This window comes from Schistocerca gregaria, chromosome 9 (assembly GCF_023897955.1).
Source record: "Schistocerca gregaria isolate iqSchGreg1 chromosome 9, iqSchGreg1.2, whole genome shotgun sequence".
In the NCBI taxonomy this organism is placed as follows: domain Eukaryota; kingdom Metazoa; phylum Arthropoda; class Insecta; order Orthoptera; family Acrididae; genus Schistocerca; species Schistocerca gregaria.
In genome coordinates, this window is record NC_064928.1 from 111179583 (window position 1) to 111207378 (window position 27796).

Genomic DNA, 27796 nt, shown 5'->3' on the forward strand with positions numbered 1-27796 from the left:
ATGTCAAAATGTAATGATGGGTAACTGATCTCACTTGGTGAAATATGTTCTCTTTCAACAAAGACAATGAAGCAGCTCATATATTTGACCGTCACTGCCAAAATTGTCAGCTGGCACTGTGAACTGCTACAAGAATCACTATGCTAAAGATTTGGCCTCTTGCATTTGTATTGTCTTTCTAAACTCGAAGATGTCACACAAGAGAAGGAAATACTTGCATAGGAATGAGACTGGTCAAAAGTGTACTGTTGCAGAGCTCATGAAACTTCTTTTATGAGAGACAAAAAATGATTGAGTAAAGAAAACATTGGACACAATGGTTTACATCTATGTCCATGTCTCTACCTATGTCTAAACTCTGTAAACCACCATGAGCTACATGGTAGAGGGTACATCCCACTGTACCAGTTATTATGGTCTCTTCCCATCCCACTGACATATGGTGTGCTGGAAGAATGACTGTCTGAATGCCTCTGTGCATGTGGTAATTATTCTAATCTTATCCTCATTATAATTATGTAAGGGATAAGAGTCTATTTCTATAGTCATCATATACAGCTGGTTCGTCAAACCTCCTTAATCAACTGTCTCATGATAGTTTACGTCTATCTTGAAGAGTCTTCCAGTTCAGTTCCTCCAGTATCTCTGTGACGCTTCCCAAGGATCAAACAAACCTGTGAACATTCATGCTGCCCTTCTCTGTATATGACCAATATCCTCTATTAGTCCTATTTGGTTTGGGTCCCACACATCAGCAATATCATAGAACTGGTCACATGAGTGATTTGTAAGCAATCTCCTTTGTGGACTGATTGCACTTCTCCAGTATCATACAGATATAATGAACTCTATCACCTGCTTTACCAACAACTGAGCCCATGTGACCATTCCATTTCATGTCACTACAAAGTGTTACACCCATGTATTTGTACGAGTTGGCCAATTCCAACAGCGACTCATTGATGTTGCAGTCATGGGATTTATTATTTTTTTAATTTTTTTTATTTATTTATTTTGCGCAAGTGGTTTAAACCAAAATATGACATAATAACCAAGACCAAAGAAGAGTAAAGTGCTGTTCTTAGAGATACAAGCCCTCACATTCCCGTCTAAAACAGAAAATGAGAAAGAAAGATGAAGAGCATGTACATTTAGAATCTATAGCTTAATGTTCACCACATATCATAAATCAATCTAACTTATTGGTCCTAATGGCTACAACACCTTCGTCGTAACTTCAGCCATTGTATTTCAAGACTTAACGATGTACATATGATGCAGTTCCTGATTAGTTTTGAGGGAGAGATTCTCTAAAGCCCACTTTTTATTGTGTGTGAAAGAGCTACAATACCTACTGTATACATTGGTTAACAGGCATGCAGAGCATATTTACCAGGTATAAGACCCAACAACATTACAGTCTATTGTGCACTCTTTTGCACAAAATTTAATATGGAGTTAAGTAAAATATTCATCACAGGTGACTCTGGTTAATGTACAGCATCAAAATTTCATTGTTAACAATTGTGGCAGCAGATACGTTAAAACCTCATCCTAGCACCTAATCTTCTCAAATCGTATTAAGGAAACCCCTTGCTTAAACTGCACCCCTGTTACGGATACATCATCAACAGCATCTCGTGACAGAGATAAGGAACTTAAGATTAATCCATGATATTTATGAGTCATGTAATAACAAACTGCTGTGCCTACTATTCCCATTGCTGGTGAAATTAAAATGATTACAACTATTTCTTAAAACCACGATCAAACTGACAGTATTCAAACTGAATGCTACTCCATATCCTGTAAGTATGCACAAGATTTCTCTAGTGTTGTTCATCATTCTACCATCATATCCATTGTCTTCCGGATTTTGTTCATCTCTGTGGGGTTGTGTCTCTGCCAGCAGTCATCACACTTTTTGTAAGAAAGTAACGTTTGTAAGTCAATACGATTTTTTTCAATCATGTTAATTGCTGCAGTAGTACTGACAACTACGGAATAAACTGTTCAAAAATGTCAAGTATGTAGCAATGTGCATTGTGGTCCTGTTTCCCTTCGCTGTTAATATTGTTCTATGCTCAGACCTTAATATCACAGTTTCTAATATATCAAGTTTATTTTAATAAATGGTCGTTACTATAGGAAACAATAGAAATGCTAGAATGCTGTCTGAGACTTCGTCAGTGTCAAATATCATCCGTTCTTCATGTTTAACGATTATTTTGTTAGCATGACAACTTCCGTTGACGAAATTTTGTAACTGTCGAGATACTGCGAAAAGGTTCAGCGACTAAAACGAATCGTTTCAATTTTATCAACACCATCTGATATGTCATGTGCGGCCGTAATTTGTCGCTAGGTTTTGTAAAATGTTTCCCGATAATTTCCAAAAATCGTGACAAGGTAATTTTACAGTTTTTCATGGAATCTTGGGGGCATTCGAAGTGTCTCGTTCGTAACTCTTGATCCGTAGAGCAATTAGAGAGAGTGACATATTTACACATTAACTACGAGTGTGTCATGTTACCTGTAGTTGAGATTCACCACTTTATTGAAGAGGAATGCTCTACCAGTCGCACCAGTGAATCTCGTGCTAATTAGCTCACTTCTGTTTGTGAGGAACGTATCACAAGAAGCGCATGAGAAAAGACGAGAGCCTCCAATATGGTCCAGAAAAATGCGACCCATTTTTTTTCTGGAAGTCCTCAAAGCTCTGCGAACACATCACCATATTTGTTCTTATTATTCGATATTGTAACGTAAATCAAGTCTTCCTCGCTATAAACTACAACGGTTTTCATTTCCACTGTTAAGTTTTTACCTCAAAAGACGTGCTCACAACACAAGTGTATCAGAAAATGGACTGGCTTACGCGATTTCTTTGTGTCTCAAGAATGACCTCTCGGATGCCAAACCAAAACACAAGACAGCTGTTTACGATGACGTAGTTAACTTGACCGTATGATACATGACAGCATTCGCATAAGTAAACAAACAAGGCACTTTGACACAACTAATATAGAAAGGAGAACAGGGTATATTTAACGAACTGCCAAGCGTAAACTAATTTCCATGTAAAAATTATATATGTTCTTTTGGAGCGTTTATTTGTAATTTGTTTATTCAACATGGCAGTTTACATTACAGCAGCAAAAATGAAGTAGCTATTTAATTCACCAGTTTTGTGTATGTAAAGTATAAACTGAAATCTCCATAACACACTCATAATTATGAAAATATTTGTATATATCTAGATACGGAATAAACATTCACAACACAAGCGATAACAGTGTATATACCGTATACAATTTCGTAATGTCTATTGAACTTTTGATGAAAATCAGTTTTCTGTTGTCAGGAGAAATTAATGCGCTAGCTTGGGATTTTTATGTCTTTATTTTAATACTATAGACTTTTGCAACAGTAAAACAACAGGGGAAAAAACTTTGTAGACTAAGGAATGCAGCGAGACCATGTCCCTGGCGAATACATAGTCCAAGCAAGAAATCCCTAAAATAGGACTGAAATTATAAGGCTGTTAATAGGCAAAATCTTTCAAATTTTTTTAAAAATATGTGCGTTCCTAAAGCTGCTACTACTGAACATGTTGTACTCAATATAAGGGGTTGACTTGTACCGTTGTCATCTGTGATGCCGTAACGGGGTATGGTAGCAGGGTGTCGAGTTATGCCGGTTCGGGAGCTGTCGCAATAGTGGAGAAAGTATAGTAAAGAATAATTATTTAGAAGTGAAGAAAGCTGTGGAAGTGATGCTTGTGTTTGTTAAGAGATTAAGGGGAATATGTATCAGTGAAACAGTTTGGCTGTCAAACATCACTGCGTGCATTACGTAACATTCCTTTTTTTTAAATTTAGTGTTGTTATACAATCGGACATAACCCCTAAACTCCTGAGCTGTTCTCATTTTATGGTCAGATACACTGCGTCACGAATGTTCTTAGTGTAGAATAATTAATTTATCGTAAATATAACAAACATGTCTCGGGTGTGGACTCAGGATTTATTGGGCGTCCTGCGCGGCTTGCAGAGCGTTATCGTTGCGACCAGCAGACTCCAAGAAGCCGAATGTAAACTAATTTGGGAAAACTCCAGCGTAAAAGTTCTAGCAGAAGAAGCAGTCAACACCTTCGGAAGAAACCTGGATGCTTTATCAAAAGCTGATGCTCGGGTACACATTTGTTTTCTGTACGATTTTTAATTGATATTTTCATAAGTAGGTCGCGACCGCTCAGATAGTCAAGGTGGTCAAATGCTTTGTTTTTTTTGGAGCATGTGTATTTTAAATTGATATTTCAGTAAAAGACGTGCCTAGTATTCCATTAGTCATCAACACGCTTGCTATATATTTGAAAGTATGCCCAGAACGGTAGTAGTTGCTGCTGCAGGTAGTGCTGCTCAAACTTATTAAAAATACATAGGCTACTTTATTTATTTTAGGTGTCAGCTGAAAAATGTTTTCATCAATGTCAACGCTGCTTTCAGAGTATAGGGGAATGGTATTCTTTCCAATAACTCTTAATCTTCTACCCTGCTTTCTTCTTTCTAATTTACACATGGATGTAATTTAAAAATCAGGTGACGGACAGCATACTGCATCAATTGAAATGGTTCACTCATATGGTGATAGTGTGACTGACTAAGATGATGATATCCCATCATCTAATTCAGTGCATTTTTATATTGCTTGTTTATATTTATTGTTACACATCTTTATCTTCAGCTATACAAATGCAAAAATTTAACAGATTGTTATGCCAAACTTTTTAAGGCTTGCCTCCTTACTTGACCCCTTGAGGTGGCATCAATGTAGAATAGCAATGATGAGTGCTAACATTGGTCCATATGTAGGATAAATCATGTAGACTGCTTCTGTTGGTATGCCCTTCATATCCCTTCTCACTGTGAGATTTTTGTGAAATTCACAGACATAATACTAAAAGTAAAAATTTATGTGTAGACTACATGCCCCAGGGTATACTTCAGAATGGAATTTTACACTCAGATGCAGAACTTGAAAACAGTTTACTGGTAGACATTCAGCAAGAACCTAAAAAGCCATAATATTCAAAACTAAAAGTAAACAATGCCCTATTAGCAATTCTTTCTCAAACTTTGTTAGTATATTAAGATTGGGAGTGAAAATACCAGTCAATTGCTATTTGTTGGCCCCGTCGCCTAACCTAGACCTGTGGCTAAGCCACAGTCAGTGTGTCACCACAACCAGGTTTTTTGCTTTCACGATTTTCTGGCTTTGCCACCTAACAACCAGTCTGTGAAAATACACACCAGAAGGTGATGTCACAGCAGCCACTAACATAGTGTCACTGTTCAAAGCCGACATCGACTATACCTCATGGCCCCATTATGTCAGTCGTATTCCGTGGATCCCACACAGAGTGGTCTCAGAGATGTGGGAATAAGACTGTATGTTTAATTTAATTTGAGTGTAGTACAGTGAAAAAATAAAAATACATTATGGTGAAGTGGGGTAAGTGTAACCATGGGGTTACTGTAACCACGGCTTATGGTGCCTTAAAGAAGCTGTATTTTTACCTCTGACCTATCACACATATTAATTTACTCCTTTCTTTGTTATATTCAACCATAAGGTGTCAAATCTGACATAAATTGGTAATTAATTTTTGGACTTGAATTGACGTCTACATTTTCACTCTGCGAGTGAGTGACATGCTGCGAATTTGGTCTGTCATTTTTGCAGTTTTAAAGATAACTGCACAATTTTTTGGTTACAAACTAACTTTTGCATGAAAATTTCAAATGTGAGATTCATTTTACTCTACTGATAAAGCTCTTGATATGCCAGGCATGGTTACACTTGCCCCAAACAAACTTACCGGAACAGATTTATTTGTTTAAGCCGCCATAACCTTGTTTTTGCTATCACACTAGATCGTCTAAACTGGCCTTCCTGTGCATATGGATATATACCTGATGTGCTGGATTTCTAGGCCTACTGAATTTGTGTGAGATATATTTTATTTAAGTCTACTCTATTTTTAGACAACATTTCCTTTTATAAAATATGACACAGCCTGACAGTGAAGTCCCACTGGTAAAACAAAGAAGAAAAGGATTTCACCAGGAGCAGAAGTTATCACTTTTCAAGATGCCATCTATAAAGAAAAAGATTTTAAAGGAAACAAGAATAATAAGGAGAAAGCAAAACGAAAAAGCATTATCGACATAAAAATGGGCTTGGTAATGGAAAAGTAAATCTTCCAAACAAAGTGCTGTTACTTTATCCGAAATGGCATCTCGGAATGTTGGGGGGGGGGGGGGGGTTATCCTTGCAACACATCCTTCATTCCTTCAGTCCTTCTGGCCTGAGTCTGCTAACCCACTGCATCCGCACCCCTTCCAGGTAGTCTCCCTTTCCTTTATTCTGCCAACCCCTCACAACCTGATACCGCTATATTATCACCAGTTGTGGTACCTTTGTGTCACATTCCTATCTCACACTCCTACTGCCTGCCTCCACGTCACCAGCCCCTCTTCCCCAATCCTCTTGCTCACTAAGTGACACAACCACTCTCCCTAGTCTAAGATTTTAGCAGCTTCTTGGTGATTACAGAACAGTGTCGTGAATGTTATTTGAGTGCTGATTGGAGGACATTAAATGGTTTTGCTGGAAATATGCCATCTACTTCAAACAATGATTTTATAACAATGGACACCATATTTGATCCAGCAACCGTACAAATACATTGCCAAAAGTTTCACCGAGATTTGCCACATTTGGGCTTGAAATGAATGATTGGTAAGGGGTGAAAATTTGTGCAGCACTTTAATCTGAATTTTCACTTACCATGTGTTACGCAGGATATCAGAACTCAAGTCCTAGTCCAGCACAAATTTTCACCTGTTACCATCGATTCATATCAATGCTCAAATGCAGGTAATGTCGTTAAAAACTTTGACAATGAATTTGATCAGCCGCTAGATCAAATAAGGTGTCTATTCTTTCGGACATGTCTGAAAGAAAAACAACACACACACACACACACACACACACACACACACACACACACACACACACACACACACTCTCTCTCTCTCTCTCTCTCTCTCTCTCTCTCTCTCTCTCTCTCTGTCTGTCTGTGTGTGTGTGTGTGTGTGTGTGTGTGTGTGTGTGTGTGTGTGTGTGTGTGTGTGTGTGCGCGTAATCGTGTAATAGGCTGGGTATTTGGCTCTGATGGGGAGTGCACTCGGATGTCTGAAGTAGTTTAGGTGACTGCTCGTGTTAAGTGGAAAATCCGACTTTGAGTCCCAGTCCAGCATAAATTTTCACATGTTACCAATGAGTCATTTCAATGCCCGTATGTGATTAACGTCATTAAAACCTTTGATGAGTGTAGCATAAGTTTTAAAATTTTGAGTAATCTGGACTTGTCTTGAAGCTATTAGAGAGCAGATTTTAACAGCTTTTCGCTCCTTTCCACAGTATTTTTTTGCCTCTGTTAGTGTGCAGCAAGGAAGGTTTAGACCTTTTATTAGACTAATCTTCACCTCACAAAGTAATATTCTCTGTTTGGGGTACCACTGTTTTATGTAAGTTCGAAAGGGAAAGGGAAATGGAAATGTATCTTTTGGCAAGAACAAGTAAAGACCCTACAGTAGCTGTGCACTACAAAATTACTACTAAAGGTTACTAAGAAAGGTTATTAAAAAATGAAGAAACATGCATGCAATGTCAGAAATCAGTACATCAGACAACAGAGTTGAGGCAATATGGAATATAATGAAGCAAGAGACAGGACAACCAATCACAGAAGGGAAACACAGAAGCGTCCGATTCCACACGTCTTCTTTGACCCATGGAGTCACAAATATGGCGGAAACAACCATACACTATGACTCCAGTATGGCACCTATGACACCATCATGTAAACATGACCATAAACATGAAAATACATTGAAAAACCAACACACACACGTTCCACAAAAAACCTAATGAAAATAACTTGACAAGCGTGGGAAATTGGGGGTTTTTGGCTGGGGACAAAGTAAATATAAACAAATTTAGACACACCACCATACCAAACCACACAAAATGATGAAAAAACTGACACCACCAAACTCCCCAAATTCCACTAAAGAATATCCACTGTAATTGGACACTTCCCTTGACCTATATAGCTCAACAGCAGCTCCTGATCCCACAAATTGGAATCGAACACTTCCCTTGGCCTATATAGGTCAACAGAAACTACCGATACCAAATGATAAAACCCAAAACTACAACCATGTCCTCAATCACCACTACCTCAAAAAACCCAACAAACCAACAAAATTGGAATCGAACACTGCCCTTGACTGTTATCCTTAAGACATCTCCACATAGAGCTGTCCCTGGTCCGAGACACCGGAACTTTAGTAAGCCTCATTTCTTTACGACATACTGAACACTTCAAGACTTCATCCAAAAATCGGAATAGTTGAAGAAATTTTATTACAGACAACACACTGTCCCCCATCAGCGACGACATACATACCAAAGACATTAAAAAAAGCAATTTACCAAAATTCACACACGACAAACAGAAAAAACTACAATAATGTCAAAATAACAAAACTAAAATCGTTAACTCACTGAAAAATATTCCGCTGAAAGCACAGTCACGCAAATGAAGACCATATGCCACGTAGCATGCTATCCATAAACACACCACTAGAGAGAACCACCAACCGCAACAATACTTCACCTATAAACGCGCTACACACACAAACTAAACCAAAAACAACACATAACACACCACCAGAGAGCACCACCGATCACATCAAAACAACACCTACAAACATGCCACTCTCACAAACTAAATTCCACGCCGTTGGGACGTTACACACAACAACAGCCTTACGTCACAGGTCAAAGCCAACGGGTGGGACCGGACGCTTCGGTAGACCCACACAGAAGAGGATAACATTGCTATTGAATTGAATGTAAGGGTTATAAATGACAAGTCACAGCTAGCAGATCTGTGTAATAATCGTTTCTTAAACATAGTAGAAGCCATAGGGACCAACAGTTAAAGAGAAAGATCACAGCAATATGTTGAAGTAATTCTCATAAAATTACAGCATATGAATGTGCCACCAACTCCTACTTCTGAAATTTACAGGATCATACATTCTCTCAAGAATAAAATCTCTTCTGGTCTTGATGGTGTTTCCAATAGAGTACTAAATATTTGTTCCCATGTAATAAGTCCAGTATTGTCAATTTTAAATTTTTTTGAAAAGTCCAGTATTGTCTGAAATATGAAATGCATCACTAACGTGAGGCATTTTCCCAGAGAGACTAAAGTATGCCATTGTTAAACCCTTCTTTAATAAAGGTGATAAGAAGGATGTCAGTAACTACCGACATATTTCGCTGCTGACATCATTTTCCAAAATTTTTGAGAATGTGATGTATTCTGGAATAATATCTCACCTTGGCAACAGTAATATCCTCAGCAAATCACAGTTTGGGTTTCAGAAGGGTTCCTCTACTGAGAATGCCATTTACATGTTCACACCCAGATTATTACAAGCATTAAAACCAAAAAAGCACCGATAGGTATTTTCTATGACCTATCCAAGGCATTTGATTGTGTGAATCATAGAATACTCCTATATAAATGGTGGTTTTATGGTATTGATGGTAAAGCCGACCAATAGATCATGTCATATTTAACCAGAAGAATTCAGAAAGTTGTACTTAGCAATTCAACCAACAGAATCCAGGGACATAATTCTGACTAGGGAGAAATCACGTATAGGGTTCCCCCAAGGATCAATCTAAGGCCCTCCACTGTTTTTCATATATGCAAATAATCTGTCATCTAATGAACAACAAGCAGAAATAGTTCTTTTTGCTGATGACACCAGTATTGTAATCACTCCCAGTGTACATACAGAAATGGAAGAAATGGTGAACAAAGTTCTCAAAAGTATCATTGACTGACTTTCTGCGAATGGTCTCACCCTGAATTCAGTACTGCACCTGTAGGGGTGCTGCACCAGTGTAACACATGGTGATGAAATAATACATAGGGTGGAAGCTTCAAAATTCTTAGGTGTCCGTATTGATGAGAATTTAATTTGGAAAAAACACATTTTGGAACTCCTAAAACAACTTAGTTCAGCCACATTTGCACTTAGAATCACAGTAAATTTTGGGGAGAGAGAAATCAGTAAGTTGACATATTTTGCTTATTTTCATTCAGTAATGTGATATGGAATAATATTCTCGGGTAATTCATCTTTAAGCAAGAAGGTCTTCATTGCCCAAAAACTTACTGTAAGAATAATACGTGGTGCTCACCCACAATCATCTTGTAGACATCTATTTAAGGAGTTGGGCATTCTGATTGTTGCTACTCAGTATATTTATTCCCTCATGAAGTTTGTTGTAAATAATCCACTACAATTCAAGAGGATAATGAGGTACATAATTTCAATACTAGAAGAAAAAAAATGACATTCATTACTCAACATAAGGTTGTCTTTAGCACAGAAAGGGGCGCACAGCACTGCAACAAAAATTTTTGACCACTTTCTCAGTGATATAAAATGTCTGACAGCAAGGTAAAATTTTAAAATAAATTGTAAATGTTTCTTCTTGACAACTCCTTCTATTCCGTTGAAGAATTTCTGTGTTTGTAGTGTATAAAAGGTAAAAGCTAGGAATTGTTAATTCAATCTGTAAATCTTGTTTTCACTAACTTGCTTATTCACTTGTGCTTGAGTATGCATTATGTCATGCATACGGTTGTTCATATTTTTATTCCTTGTTTTTATACATTTATTTTCAATTATAGATAATTTTAATTACTTAAAAGGTAACATTTAATGTTTTTCCTCTCTCATCTAGTATCCTTTTTACTTAAGACAGTATTGTGTTAGATATTTTTGACAAAGATGGGTGTCTTCTTTCCAGGCAATCTTGTACTCCTAAAACTGACATAATCACACTTTCTCAGAAAACTATTTTCATGATATCCTACTGCAGTAACATAATTAGTAGGGAAAGGCTGCTTCAGTAGGTTCGTGCAATGATCGACGACAACAATCTTCTTCCTTTTTTTTTTTTGCTATTATCTCCAGATAAAGGAAACTCTCCTAAAAGCTAGCACTATTTCAGTGCTTTGTTAAAGTGTATGTGACCAATCATGAGCTTGCAGTAAACATAGTGGAAGATATTGTGAGGAGCGTAGAAAATTGTAGTCTTATTTAAAATTACTAAGCAGGTCGAAGGCTTCTGCTCAGTCACTCATCAACCAGTGTGGTGTGATAAAAGAAGACAGAAAAAGGAAAGGTGCACTTTTGTCTCATGTTTAAAAATCATTCACATAGGAGGATCATACAGGTGTACCATCATTTGACTGTTGCATATGGTAGACATAGAATAGGCATCCCTTGACATTGAGAAGCAACTGAAAAGTTGGAAAAAATAAATTGCCAAGTCCGATGGAATTTCAGTTTGATTTTATGATGTGCACTCTTCACCATTAGCTCATTTCTGAGCCTGCATTTATCATGAATCTCTTGAACAGTGCAAAGTCCCAAGCAACTGGAAAAAAGTGTGACAAACTCCTTTATATAAGAAGGATAAAAAATAGATGCGCAGAATTAATGTTGGTTTTGCAGCAAAATTCTTTGAGCATATGCTAAGTTCAAATAATAAACTTTCATAGGAGAGAGAAGCTTCTGTCCACAATTCAGCACAGATTTATAAAACAACATTCATAAGGGAGGGGATGGAAGGGGGGTGGGAGAAAGCAGGAAACACCAATTTTCTCACATGATATCCTACGGACAGTGGGTGAAGGGCAAGAGGCAGAATCCATATTTCCAGATTTCGAGAAAGTGTTTTACTTAGTGCCACACTAAAGATAGGTAATGAAGGTCTGAGCATATGTGAGTGACCAAAAGACTTCTTAAGTAGTTGAACACAGCACATTGTCCTGTACAGCAAGTGTTCATCAGAGACAATGGCATCACTAGGAGTGCTCCAGGAAAGTGTGGTAGGATTGCTTTTGTTCTCTGTGTACATGGACAGTGTGACTGGTAGTGTGAGCAGCAATCAGTGACAGTTGCTTAAAACTGTGAAGTTTACAAGAAAGTGTCATCTTTAAGTTATTGTAGGAGGCTTCAGGATTACTTGGACAGAATTTCCGCTTGGTGTCAAGAATGTCAGATTGGTCTAAGGACCGCTTCATACACAGCCACTTAGCAGCAATGCCTGTGGTGTCTGCTGCAGATACGTGGGCAGTTTCAGATGCAGTGACAGCAATTGAATGGGGTCACTGCTGCCCATCTCAGTTATCTGCTTCACCACAAATGGTGACTGCAGAAAGTGGCTCCGCTCGTGACTATGCGAAGAACATGAAGGTAGTATTCAGGCTGCTCCACAGCCTCACTAATCTTTCAAGCACACAAATGCAGCACTGCTAATGCAAGGGTGCAATAGCTGCAGCTACGAGGAAACGGTAGGTTTGCACTGTCATAGACAATGGCGTCAGATACAGGAATGTGCAACCACACGTCATTACAGAAATTTTACCACCGGGACTGAAAAGTGCCCTGCCATATGAGATCTGAAATGTGACAATTACAGCAATAAGATAGCAAAAAATAATGTGTGGTAGTCCATCGTTGGGAGATTCGAAACAAATTTCACTAGCTTGTCCACAACAGAGAAAAACATAATCTGTAAGAAAAATAATGTTTATTTCCAGCAAATAACAATAACACAGCAAATATTGTAGTAGCTACAATGCTTTGCAAATTCAGTATGTGCAAAGTTGTATTTTAAGCAAACAAGCTCAGCTGCATAATTATCTCGATTTCAAATTTGAAGTATGTTTGTCATTTCTGTACCCTTTTATTCGTGAAGTAATCAGCAAATACTGTTCGGATGCATTTAGCAATATTTCCATATAGATAGCTGTGTGCTGGCATCTCATCCTTCAGTCCAGTAACATAAAGTGTGTCCTCAAACTTATATCCACCTCTGTCCCCAACAAAATAATTAAGAAGGTAGCAAGTTTCTACTGTAATTTGTGACAAAACTTGCTGAACATTTAATGAAATATCCTTCATTTATTAGTCAGAATTTTATACAATTTGATCAGAGTTTGCAGTGCCATTAACATGCTGCAAATGTACCACTAAGGTGCGTTTGGAGTGCCACTCGCACTTGGTTGGACCGCCAGTGTGATTGGAAGCACTGCTCTGGAACTACTGAGCAGCACTACAAAGTTAACCCTATGTGGAGCTAGTCTGAATGTGGCAAAATGTGAAGTAATGCAGATGAGTAGCAACACTTTACTGTGATGTTAGAAAACAGTATTAATGATGTGTGGCTTGACACAGTCACATAGATTAAGTGTCTGGTTATAACATTGCAAGTGATGTGAAATGGAATGGACGTGTGAAGTCAGATGCAGCTAAGGTGGCTACTGACTTGTGTGTATAGAGAGATCTCTGGGGAAGTGTAGCTCATCTCTAAAGAAGACTGTACAAACACGTGTGTGACCAAGTTTGTAACTGTTTGCATGGCATTGTGGTTTTTTTATACTATGCGTGGCAAAATGGCACCATCCAAAACCGGCAGCAAGGCAACTGTGGTGCATCACAGGTCATAGACGACAGTGGTGAATGACGGCTGCGGAGATGTGTACGGTTGAATAGATCCGCAACTGTTGAGCAACTGACTGCCCATATAAACCAAGGTGCTACCAACAGTGTCTCCTCAATGACTGTTCAGTGAACATGGCTAAGTATGGGCCTGAGTAGTCGGTGCCTGGTTCGTGCACCATTGATGGCTGCTGTTTTTCAGTGATAAAGTATGGAATTTCCGTGCCAGTGCCAAACTGGATATCCACTGAATGGCGGTGGACCACCTTTTCACGTGAATTGCATTTTATCTTACACTGGACTGTAAGGGGTGAAACATCAGAAAGCAAACAAGGACGGAGTATTATGTTCTGGGGAATGTTTCTGTGACATTCTGTGGATGATCTTGTCATCCTGGAAGGCACAGTGGATCAACACAAGCAAGTTACTATCCTTGAAGACCATATCCACCCCTACATGTAATTTGTTTTCCCTTGGTACAGTGGTATCTACCACCAGGACAATGAATGTGTCATATAGCTATCAGGGAGTATGAGTTTACCATACTCCCCTAGCCATCAAAGTACTCAAATTTAAACCCAATTGAGAATTCATAGGACCATCTTGGCTCGGCTGTTTACACCGTGAATCCTCAGCCGAGAAATATAGCACTGTTGGCCATGCCAGCATTGCTCCACATCCCTGTCAATACCTCCCAGAACCTAATTGACTCTCTTCCTGCACGTCTCACAGCAGTCCGTGCAGTGAAAGGTGGTTATTCAGGCTATTGACAGGTGATCACATTAATGTGACTGGATCATGTATAATTTACCACAGAATGTGGACTCAGAGGTGTAAATTCCAATTAACATTAACTGCCATTCAGTAGGTGTCCATTATTCAGGACATAGCTAAACTGAGAAACTTTGAGGGATTTTAGATTGAGTATTGAGGAACGAATTGAGGAGAGGAGCTTGTGTCCGAAAAGCTGCAGTGTGTCGAAGGTACGGAGGAAGCCGTCCATTGCCAGTCCACATTTGTTGTGAGACGTGGGTGGTAGCTCTGACCCCTCTTCAGTCACTTGCTTAGCAATCTCGGCAGTTTTTTGCAGCCAATGGAGTTGTGTACAATGAAATACTGCACAGCTATTCAGACTGATTATGAAGTGATTTCAAATTAGTGCAGATTGTGGCTACATGCCTTAAGTGTACAGAAATTTAAAACTGCTCACTTTTCAACTCACAGAATGGTGGTACTGTATGTGAAAGGGAACAATCACACATTCTCGGTTACACATAAAACTGGCAGCAGACTTTGGTTCCATTGTCAAGTAATAGGAAAGTGCGATCAATTTACAAAGCAGATTGCCTACAAAACACTCTTTTGACCCATCCCGGAAAGTTTTTCAAACGTAGTGGACCCTTATCAGATAGGACTAACAGAGAATATTGGATGCATACGAGGAGTTCAGCACAGATGGTCATAAGCTTGTCCGACCCACAGGAGAGCATCACAGAGGTGCCGAATAAACAGAACTGAGAGACACTTGAAGATAGCCATAGAATATCCCAAGAAAGCCTGCTTACAAAATTTCGAGAATCAACTTTTAAGTGATGAATTTAGGAACATTGTACAACTCCAACATATCGCTCATGTAGTGTTCATGAGTACAAGATTAGAGTAATTATGGCACTCACAGAAATGTTTAAACAATCTTCTCGTGCTCCATCTGTGAATAGAATGGGAAGGAGGCCTATAACTGGTACATTTAGATGTGTCCTCTGCCATGCACTTCATAGTGGTTTTTGTAGGGTGGATGCACTTGTAGAAGTTAAATAGTTTTATCACAAGGGGAGGAGGGATGGTGGTGGCACTTGAGACACAACTTAAGGTTGACTGATCTCTAGACCCTACCCCCCTCCTCAAACTCACTGAAATCACAGTAAGAAAGTTATTTTAATCTAACTACAGCATGGCATCCAATTCCTGATTCATCTGCTGCCCAACTTGTCTCTCAATAACAATGTTAGATGTACTTCATCAGTTGTAGAAAGCTTGTATTTGTAGCTTATGCCATCGTTAATTAACTTAAATGGCCTGAATATGACAACAAAACTGAAAATGTGTTCTTGTATTTTAAGATGTAACTATCCTCCGTGCTAATTTGTCTTCTTATAAAAACATGTATCTTTCTTTGCAGAATGAATTATCAAAGGTGATATCTGAAACAATTGAGAGGACATCAATGGTGTTTGAAGGTGTGAAAGGATATGCGAAATATTCTCAAGGTATTTGCCAAGTATCATGACCTTACAGACAATATTAAGAGTAACTTCAGACTTTTTGCAGATGATGCAACTATCTTTAATGAAATACTGTCTGAAAGAAGCTGCGTAAATACTCAGTTAGACCTTAATAAGATTTCAAAGTGGTGCAAAATGTAAAATTGTGCTCTTCACAATATGTAAAAACGTAGTATCCTATGACTGTAATATCATTGAGTCACTGTTGGAATTGACCACATAGGCTCAGTCATGGGTAAAACAGGTGGCAGAATCTGGTTTATCGTTTGAATACTGGGCAAATGCAATCAGTCAACAGAGGATGTCACTTACAGATCACTTGTGTGATCCATCCTACACTATTGCTCGAGTGTGAGAGACCCTTACCAAACACGACTAACGTGATATTGAACGTATACAGAGAAGGGTAGCACAAATGGTCACAGACTTGCTTAAGCTGTGGGAGAGTGTCACAGAGATGCTGAAGTAACTGAACTGACATAATCTTGAACTGTTCCGAGAAAGCCTATTAACAAAGTTTTGAGAACTGGCTTTAAATGACAACACTAGGAACATATGACAACCTTCTACATATCACTCAGATGGGGACTTGAGGACAAAATAAGACTAATTTCAGCATGTACAGAGTCATTTAAACAATCTTTTTCCCATGTATGAGTGGGTCAATTCCAACAGCGACTCAGTGATATTATAGTCATAGGGTACTACGTTTTTTTCATATACGCAAAGTGCACAATTTTACATTTCTAAACATACAAAGCAAGTTGCCAAACTTTGCACCACTTTGAACGGGAAGAAATTCTAATAACTGGTACAATAGGACGTACTCTCTTCTATGCACTTCACAGTGATTTGCAGAATATGGAAGCAGATATAGAAGTCCTGGCAGGGCCGTATTTATGCATACAATATCTAAGCCACAGCTTAGGTGCTCATGCCACAAAAATTTAAAATACAAGAAAGGTGTCCACTTTCATACCATGTGTGGGGCTTCTTACAATAATAAAAGATGTAGATGTAATTATTTTTTATGGAATTTTCAGTTGTATTTATTAATAGACAGTTGAGAGGAATTAAGTCGGCTTACACCTTTCCAATCCAGCAATTCCTCACGCCAAATTCCTACTGGTACTCAGTCAAACAGGTGGCACTTCACCTAGTACAGATTATAAAGTGTCTGATGGCTTATCGAATCGTGACATTGCAGCGAGGTCATATGACCACTGTCAGCATTTTAGAGGGAAATTCAAAAGTCGAGTAAAACATGCCTCTTTTTAAAATATGAGCATATTTTTATACAAATATTTTTGGCATAACCATTGTTCTACTGCCTATTGGACATAATTTCAAAAATTTATCAACATCACTATTACACCCGTTATGAAGATATTTGAAGTAGTACAAAGTACAGGCGAAAGCCAACTGGCTGTAAGGATTATTTCAGAGTTTGGTTTCAAGGCTGATGACCTGTATTTTATTAGAATTAGATGTAAGTAAAATATACAAAGGCTACTGGCAAAGTTTTGCAATATGACACAACAGTAAGTCACCAGAGGCCGATTGTTGCTGTGTTCTGAGGATACTTCATACTTGCATTGTAGCCATTGTGCTAAGTCTGGGGGTGCAGTCGTTAGTCTGAAGTGCTTGCTATGGCATCGTGGCCACGAAGTGAGATTTGTGCAGTTTTGTGTACAACTTAATGTGCGGTTTAAACATAGACCAGTGCTTTGATGAAATGACTCTTGCACTCAGTGATGTATCTCCACATCGTACAACTATATTCAGGTGCTACAGAAAATTCCACAAAGGAAATTTCACTCTGGAGGATGCTGAGAGAACAGAAAGGCCACACCCATCAGTTATGGAGGAAAACATTGATGCTATGAGGAAAATGCTAGACTAAGACAGGCAAGTGACATAAGCAGACAGAGGACAGCTTAGGCTAAATGCACCAGCAATTTGTTCGATTCTGCATGATCATTTGCAAGTAAAGAAACTTTGTTGTCTGTGGGTGCTGCATAGACTGCCAGAATAGCAGATGACATTATGTGTGACTTGGCGCCGGAAGATGTTAAAAAATGTTTTCTAAGATTCCAGAATGTGAATAACACCGTGACAGGTAATAAGACTTGGCTGTACTATTATGATGTGCTGACTAAGATCAAAACAAAGTCTGGGTCTTTAAGATGACAACCCATGGCTGTCAGAAAATCCTAATTGTAAACAAGAAAATGATGATTTTTTTTCTTTTTTTTTCCAAATTGAGTGGAATTGTGGAGCATGTTGCTCTGGATACAAAGAAGACAGTCAGAGCTAAGTGGTACACTGAGCAGTGCCTGCCCTGAAGTCATCCAGTCTTTGAAGAACCTGTGACCGAAGTCAAGAATGAACAATCAGTTCCTCCATCACGAAAATGGTCCAGCTTTCCACACAAGAGCATGCACCGAATACTGGCAGGGTACATGAATGAAACTTGGTGACCACCCTCCTTACAGTCCAGACCTTGCTCCTTCTGACTTTGTACTGCTCCCGCATGTGAAAATGAAGCTGAAAGGAGTGCAGTTTTCAAGTGATGAGGACCTCCTAAGGGCTTGGGACAATGTGTGTGCCTTACTCCCTAAAGAAACTTTGGAGAACAGCCTTTAAATATGTCTGCTTGTGTCTGTGTATGTGCGGATGGATATGTGTGTGTGTGCGAGTGTACACCTGTCCTTTTTTTCCCCTAAGGGAAGTCTTTCCGCTCCCGGGATTGGAATGACTCCTTACCCTCTCCCTTAAAACCCACATCCTTTCGTCTTTCCCTCTCCTTCCTGAAGAAGCAACCATCGGTTGCGAAAGCTAGTAATTCTGTGTGTGTGTTTGTGTGTCTTGTTCATGTGCATGTCTGCCGGCGCTTTCCCGCTTGGTAAGTCTTGGAATCTTTGTTTTTAATATATTTTTCCCATGTGGAAGTTTCTTTCTATTTTATTTACATCATCGTAAATGGCAGTAACTTAGATTTTCTTTATTCTGACCACTTCTGTCAGGTGATAGAATACATAAATTCAGTTATGACTAAAGTAACAGAAATAGTGCTATAGAAAAAAATGCTGAATAGGTCATATATTAATGCTCTTAAAGACAAACTAGTGTATGAGAAATGGGATTCTATGTACCAGGTAAAAGGGTTGGATGAGAAATGGAATGAATTCTACTTAACCCTACTGCATCATTATGAATATAGCTGTCCAGTCTGAGAAATCCAGAAAGTAGTTAAACACTGTCAAAATGGAAGTAATCCTAGACTAAAACTCCCACCAAATCTGATTAGGCACAGGCAGCAAGTACATTATCTAAACCAGCTTTATAAAGCTACAACTATGTAGGTTTTAAAGGAAAAATACAATAGGGCCTAGCAAACTTTTGAAACTGAAATTGTTAACCTAAGGAAGCAGATTAACACCAAAACAATAGAACAGTCTGATAACATAAGCAAACCATCTTTGAAGCTGATTGACAAATACCGAAAAGGTCCCAACAAGATGAACATGGAACCACTCAGCATAAGACATGATGGTAACATTATAAAAAATCCAGATACTATATGTAATATTTTTAATAACTACTACATTTCTGACGAACAATCAACCCATATTAAAATCAAAATATCCACGGGTGTACTGCCGGTCTACAGTGTCCAACAGGCACAATATGTCGGCGATCATACATGTCGCCATCATCAGATGAACTGACGGACTGAGCTCCTGTGAAGGTGCTGGCACGGAGATCCGTACGCTGTGGCTGCTCAGAGGGAACTGGGTTCGGTCGCGGCGGCAGCCGATTTAACTACCCTCTGCCTGCGGTGCGCTCCCTCTACTTCCACGCCCCGCCCCATGGTCGCGTGGTGGAACAGATTGCGACGGCGTCTGAGATGACGCCGGAGTGATGGCTCTGTCCACCGTGGTCGTCACAACTATACATTTGCTCGATTTGCTCTTGATTAACCCAATTGCTGGTTCCCAACCCTTGCTAAGATTATAGCAACAGTCATGGTTTATGAGGTCGTCATTGGTGCGAATTTTGATGGCCTCTCTAACAACGCTGTCCCAGTATCTCAACATCTGTACCAGAATCCTAGTGCGTTCATACTCCATAGCGTGATTTTCTGACAAACAATGTTCAGAAACTGCCAACTTGCTCGGATAAATCAGTTGTGTGTGCCGTTGGTGTTCACGGCATCGATCCTCGACGGTACGCATTGTCTGAGCAATATACGACTTGCCACATTGACACAAAATCTGGTACATGCCGGCCTTCCTCAAACCAAGGTCATCTTTCATACTGCCCACCTGTGCACGAGTTTTATTCGGAGGACAAAACACAGTTCCGACCCGGTGTTTCTTCATAATGCAGGCGATTTTCCCCGAGAGTGCGCCTGTATATGGAATAAACACAGTGCCAACCTCCTCCCTCGTGATTTCATCCATCTCCACAGGTTGTGCTGTAGTGGTTGGGTGGAGAGAACGTTGAATCTGCCGCTCTGAGTACCAATTTTTTCGAAATACAGTTCTCAGATGTTCCAATTCCTGGGGTAGACACTCTGCTTCAGAGGTAGTGCGCACCCCATGTACTAGAGTTTTAAGTACCCCATTCCTCTGTGAAGGGTGGTGGCAGCTGTCTGTGTGCAAATACAGATCAGTGTGCGTTGTGCGTTGTCTTCCAATACACCCCATGACCTAGGGTGCCGTCAGCCCTTCTCTTGACCAAGACGTCAAGGAAAGGTAATTACCCTTCGTTCACAGGAGCTCAATCCTTCAGTTCACCTGATGATGGCGACATGTATGATCGCCGAAATATTGTGCCCGTTGGACACTGTAGACCAGCAGTACACCCCTGGATATTTTGATTATCAAATACGCCGGGAGAAACTCGAGAATCACAACCCATATTATAGATTCACAGGTAGAGACCCGATGCCATCTCACCCAGTGTTCCGATTTGAATTTGTGGAAGTGAATGAGCAGGAGGTTTGCAGAGAAACATACATGCTAAAGAGAAAATCTTTATCTGGATGGGATGGCGTATCCAGCGCTATTACTAAAGTGCCCTTAAAAGAAATCTCTAAACCTCTTACTCACCTGATTAATTGCAGTGTTATAGAAAACATGTATCCAATGGTTCTAAAAATGAGCGTAGTGAAACCAGTGTATAAAAAGGAAAGTAAGGAAAATGTCTCCAACTATAGACCAATATCATTAATTCCCACTTTTTGTAAGATATTCTAAAGCATTATCCTTTCTCAGCTAAGTGCCTTTTTCACAAAACATAAACTGCTTGTAGATTCATAGCATGGCTTCAGAAAAGAGCTAAGTACAACCACAGCAGTTACGTAGTTCACCCATGAAGTTTACTGTCTGTTGGACCAGAAGATGCAGACTACAGGTATATTTTTGGACCTGACAAGAGCATTTGATATGGTTAACCATAGGGTATTTCTTAAAAAACTAAAATCTTATAGTATTGGGGATCAAGCCATGAATCTTCTAGCCACATACCTGCTGAATCGTAAGCATAGCACTAAATTGTCATACAAACTAGATAATAAAATCATGAACACCCAGTCCACCAGTGAACCTGTATTACAAGGTGTACCACAGGGCTCAATCCTTGGATCCTTTCTCTTCTTTATATGTATATTAACGACATTGCACAACCAATTAACTCCCATATTGTAAGCTATGCAGATTACACGTCAATCTTATTCCATGGGAGTGAATCTAATGAGGTAGAATTTCTTGCTACTAGTGGTATAACAGAAATAACAAAATACTTCAGTGATCAGGGACTCAAGGTGAATGTAACCAAATCTGAACTACTGACATTTAAAACAGGCAGTTCTCACCATAACAATATGAATAGTGTGTGTAATATCTCTGTAACAGGAAATGGTAACTGTAAATTCCTGGGTGTGGATGTTGATGAAAATTTGCGGTGGACATACCACATTAATTTCGTATATGGAAAAGTCAGTAGTGCCATATATCTCTTCAGCCAGCTTACAAAGCTAGTTCCTAGCCAAGTACTGAAATTAGTATATTACGGAACACTTTACCCCTTTCTGAATTACAGAATTGAACTATGGGGCTGTGCAGCTGATGTGCATTTAAAAAGAATAGTACTACTACTACTACTACTACTACTACTACTACAGAAAAGAGGAATAACACATATACATGGGATGGGACATAGAGATTCATCGTGAAGTGTTTGTGCAGCACAAATATCTGACAATATATTCTCTGTACATCTTCAAAATAGTTGTAGAACAAAGTGTAACTTTTTCCGTAACAGAACAATGTTAAAAATGACTGATAGAAGTCCATATATCAATGGTTTGATTTGGTATAACAAGCTACCAAATGCTCTAAGAATGTACACAGGAAATGTTTTTAAAACAAAATTAAAATCTTTTCTAATAAAAATATGTTAATAGTCTTTCAACAAATTTTAAGATAGTGATTGTAACTTGAGGCATTAGCATATCAGTTGTAATGTGATAAATGTAAAAATAGGCATAAGAAGTAACAGCTACAGAAATTGGTGTATTTTATAAGTGTAAATATAACCGTAGTATTAAGTCTGACATTTGCAAAAGCCTTCCACGCAAAGAAAATGTAAATAAATAAATAAATTTGTTACTGCGTCACGTGCCCACTTTGCCATCAGGCAACATCCGATGTAACTGTGGGCAAAGGTCATAATGTTTTGGCTGTATATACATTCCTCTAAGGGCACAATGTCTCTTTGACATTTGTTTCAGTGCAGATCCACTATTATCATCTGAACTCCTACTATCGGAATCAATAATTTGTGAGTGGAGGTTTAATGGATGAGGGAGGCTGCATTGCAGCATGTGAGAAGTTGAGGATTTGAGTTGGATGGAGAGCATGTTCAGATGGCTGACATGGTTAAGGCAAACATTTTAAAGAAGCAAGACATCTGAATTAGAATCCCAGTCCCTCAAAAATGTTCAACTCTCTTCATTGCATAACCATAATGCACTGTGTGGCTGGAAGTCATTAATTCCTGCCATTCCTTCCCCTTTCTTCCCCCATCCTCTATTTCATATAAGTGTCAACTGATAGTATTTGAACAGCACTATAAGAAAACAGCTTCAGAATTTCCATTAAAGTAGAACAGATTGAGGAACGAGCTAAAATGTTGATTCAGAGGGTTAAAAATGCATTTTAGAGCAAAATAAATTATGTAACAATAAGTGTAATGGCAGTAAATAAAATAGAAAGAAACTTCCACATGGGAAAAATATATTAAAAACAAAGATTCCAAGACTTACCAAGCGGGAAAGCGCCGGTAGATAGGCACAATCAATGAAACACACAAACACACATGGCAGTGTTATATAGTAAACTACAGTAACTATCTGTGGATATTTGATTCTCATTAGGATTGAAATAGAGATAACACTAACCTAGACTGTGGTACTGAATAAGGTGCAGAAAACTCAAAAACTGAAGACCCTAGGAAAAAATTAATGGTACCCAGGAAATGAAGATGAAATTCTAGCCCTACTTAATGTATAATACTTACAGGTGCAACAAGTTTAATGTAAGTTTTATTCATTGTAATCTTTGTGTGCAACCTACAAGTAACGTTACGCTAGTTTTTATTTTTATTTTTTTTTTAATTAGTAGACAATGAAACTTGTATTTTTAACAACTCAAAGAAATCCGCTGTCAAGTTTGAATCACATAGTGTTTATATGTGTAGTTTTTATAGTAATATTTGCAGTATGTGTAATTTTGTGGTTTTATATCTATATAAGGACAGCGGCCATTTTGTTCTGGGGCAGTTCACTTTGAGAAATTGGTGAATGAAGATGTGTGGACTGATGAGCAGCATGTCAATATCAGTTAAAATATTTGAAATTATGTGGGCAACAAGTCTAGGGAATTGTAGAATTACTGCTGGAGTTTGGGAATGTGGAGAATTTTTTTCACAGTTCTACTCATGGACTATTAGTCTGAACTGCAGTGTTGTGATATGTGAAATTTGAGCATGGGTTTGTGGACTGTGTAAAGTTATCTGCAGCCAATTCTGATACTTAACTTTGAACAGCAAATTGGAGGTTTGGACAGTAGAGCATCCTTATTAGAAGTCATGACTCAGTCTGCATTATATTCCCTGTTAAGAAAGGATTCGGTAAACATTTTCATTCCTAAACAGTACCAAGCCAATGGTAAGGACTGTTTTTCATGCTGTCAGCTGTAATCCTGCCTATCATTTAATCAAGTTGTAGGAAGCTAACAGAACAGTGACAGGATGATGTGACAGTTGTGTGGCCATCCCTTAGAAATGTACAAAGCCAATGAATTTTGAAAATCAGTCATGTATTTATTTAAACCTTTTCACATTGCGACATTGTGCAATTGGAAAGATTTTAGTGCAATGCACTGTGATCATTTCCTTCCTCCTGCACCCTCAACTGAAATTTTTACCAATAACTTACTTCTTAATGTGTGACAGATCTTTCTGTGTCTTTTCTTCTTCATTAGGCAATTTCCCTCATCGATTTGTCGGAGAGCGCCTTCTTTACTCTCTCGATCGATCCACCTAATCTTCCACAGTCTCCATTTTAAAGGCTTCTAATCATTTCCTACTTCTCTTCCCTATTGTGCAAGTTTTGCACTTGTACATAGTTGGACTCTGAACATAGTTTTTCATGAACATTTTTGAGCAAAACCCATCTGACACTTGTCCAAAGTTAACATTTACATTATTCCAGCAGGTCTAAGAAGTTCATAATTGCTCCAAAGCCTACTAAGCAAACCAATGGTTGGGTATTCTTGTCAGCATTTGTAGATCCTATCAGGTTCTGCTCAGGCAGTGAAGTCAGTGTTTGAGAGTTCAGTAGATTAGTGATTAGATTAGATTAGATTAGATTAATACTTGTTCCATAGATCATGAATACGACACTTCGTAATGATGTGGAACATGTCAGGTTAATGAAAGATGTCTGTACAAGATATTACATTACACAAAATATTGCATGACACCAATGCTTAAGTTAGTTTTTTTCCCCTCCCTTAATTTATATCTAAAAATTCAGCCAATGAGTAGAAGGAGTTGTCATCTAGAAATTCTTTTAATTTATTTTTAAATGTTGGTTGACTATCTGTCAGGCTTTTGATGCTGTTTGGTAGGTGACCAAATACTTTTGTGGCAGCATAAGTTACCTTCTTCTGTGCCAAAGTCAGATTTAACCCTGCATAGTGAAGATCATCCTTTCGCCTGGTGTTATAGCTATGCACACTGCTATTACTTTTGAACTGCGCTGGATTATTAACAACAAATTTCATAAGTGAATATATATACTGTGAGGATCCCTAGATCCTTAAATAGATGTCTGCAGGATGACCGTGGGTGGGCTCCAGCAATTATTCTGATTACACGTTTTTGAGCAATGAATACTTTTCTACTCAATGATGAATTACCCCAGAATATGATACCATACGAAAGCAGTGAATGAAAGTAGGCATAGTAAGCTAATTTACTGAGATTCTTATCACCAAAATTTGCAATAACCCTAATATCATACGTAGCCGAACTCAGACGTTTCAGCAGACCATCAATGTGTTGCTTCCAGTTTAACCTCTCATCAATGGACACACCTAAAAATTTTGAAAATTCTACCTTAGCTACAGACTTCTGTTCAAAGTCTATATTTATTACTGGAGTTGTGCCATTTACTGTACGGAACTGTATATACTGCGTTTTATCAAAATTTAAAGAGAGTCCGTTTGCCAAGAACCACTTAATAATTTTGTGAAAAACATCATTTACAATTACATCACTTAGTTCTTGGTTTTTGGATGTTATTACTATACTTGTATCATCAGCAAAAAGAACTAACTTTGCATCCTCATCAATATGGAATGGTAAGTCATTAATGTATATCAAGAACAGTAAAGGACCTAAGACCGAACCCTGTGGGACCCCGTGCTTGATAGCCCCCCAGTTTGAGGAATCAGCTGTTGTATTAACATTACATGAACCACTTATTTCAACTTTCTGCATTCTTCCAGTTAAGTATGAATTAAACCATTTGTGCACTGCCCCCTCAAACCATAATGATTTAGCTTATCTAAAGAATTCCATGATTTACACAGTCAAAGGCCTTTGAGAGATCACAAAAAATACCAATGGGTGATGTCCGGTTATTCAGAGCATTTAATATTTGATCAGTGAAAGCATATATAGCATTTTCTGTTGAAAAGCCTTTCTGAAAACCAAACTGACATTTTGTTAGTACTTTATTTTTACATATATGGGAGGCTACTCTTGAATACATTACTTTCTCAAAAATTTTTGCTAGAGCTGTCAGAAGAGAGATTGGGCGATAGTTGTTGACATCTGACGTATCCCCCTTTTTATGCAATGGTTGTACAATGGCATATTTCAGTCTATCGGGAAAAACACCCTGCTCCAAAGAGATATTACATACGTGGCTGAGAATCCTACTTATCTGTGGGGAACAAGCTTTAAGTATCTTGCTGGAAATGCCATCAATTCCGTAAGAGCTTTTACTTTTCAGTGAGTTTATTATTTTACTGATTTCAGAGGGAGAGGTTCGTGGAAATACAGTTGTTTCAAATTGCACAGGTATGGCCTCTTCTATTAGAAGCCTTGCCTCTTCTAGTGAAGATCTAGATCCTACTTTCTCCACAACATTTAAAAAATGATTATTGAAAATATTTCCAATTTCAGATTGTTTGTTAGTACACTTGTCATTCAGTTTTATGGCACTAGAGTCTTCCTGTGCTCTTGGTTGCCCTGTTTCCCTTTCAATAATATTCCAAATTGCTTTAATTTTATTATCAGAGTTACTGATCTCAGACATGATACACATGCTTCTGGACTTTTTAATAACTTTTCTTAGTACCGCACAATAGTTTTTATAATATTGAACAATTTCGGGGTCAGTACTCCCTCTTGCTGTTAGATACCTCTTTTACGGTTGCAAGATATTCTTATTCCTTTAGTTAGCCAAGGTTTTTTATATGTTTTCTTGGAATTATGTTTCACTGTTTTCTTGGGAAAACAATTTTCAAATACCCTTAAAAATGTATCGTGAAATAAGTTATATTTCAAGTTTGCATCGGGTTCCATATACACTTCATTCCAGTCTAGCTCCTTTAGTCTTCCCCTAAAGTTTGCAGTATTTATATTGTTAATTGAACACACTGCTTTGAAATTCTGATTTGATATACTGCATGGAGCTATGCTATGTACTGTAACTAGCTGTGCACCATGATCTGAAAGACCATTCTCAACAGGATAAGCATTTATGTCCTTAAACTTATCTTGGTCTATAAAAAAGTTATCTATCAGTGTCCTGCTGTTCTTTGTTATCCGAGTAGGAAAATCTGTGACGGAGCTCAAATTGAAAGAACTGAGTAATACTACAAGGTCATTCTTCCTATCACACTCTTTCAGGGAATCAACATTGAAATCCCCACAAATGATAATTTGCTTCCCCCGGTCTGACAGATAGCACAACAAAGCATCCAAGTTTTCTAGAAATAGCTGGAAATTCCCTGAGGGGGACCTATACACTGTTACAATTATGAAAGTGCCATCTTTTAGTTTTAGTTCAGTGGCACATGCTTCCATATGTTGCTCTACACAAAATTTTTTAGTTTCTAAATTTTTTGCGCTGTGGAAGCTTTTGACATATATGGCAACTCCTCCTCTCATCATATTATCTCTACTTACATGTGCAGCTAATTTGTACCCATTGATGCTAACCTTTTGCATATCAGTGACAATGTGATGCTCAGACAGGCA

The 27796-nt window shown here is 38.4% G+C and overlaps 2 protein-coding genes across 2 annotated transcripts in view; one reads left to right on the top strand and one right to left on the bottom strand.

The window, feature by feature from the left end:
- Positions 1-2928, bottom strand: part of LOC126291693 (protein yippee-like 5) — a 29290-nt gene extending 26362 nt beyond the window's left edge. The window contains exons 1-2 of the mRNA XM_049985322.1: positions 2828-2928; positions 2534-2719 (exon numbers count right to left, since the gene is read on the bottom strand). Of these exons, the coding sequence (XP_049841279.1) occupies positions 2534-2694 (161 nt within the window). The 5' untranslated portion in view covers positions 2695-2719; positions 2828-2928. The remainder of the gene's footprint in view (positions 1-2533; positions 2720-2827) is intronic.
- Positions 2929-2961: 33 nt separating this feature from the next.
- The window catches only part of LOC126291690 (atypical kinase COQ8B, mitochondrial), a 120046-nt gene continuing 95211 nt past the window's right edge, over positions 2962-27796 (top strand). Inside the window, exons 1-2 of the mRNA XM_049985315.1 lie at positions 2962-4194; positions 15850-15937. Of these exons, the coding sequence (XP_049841272.1) occupies positions 4003-4194; positions 15850-15937 (280 nt within the window). The 5' untranslated portion in view covers positions 2962-4002. The remainder of the gene's footprint in view (positions 4195-15849; positions 15938-27796) is intronic.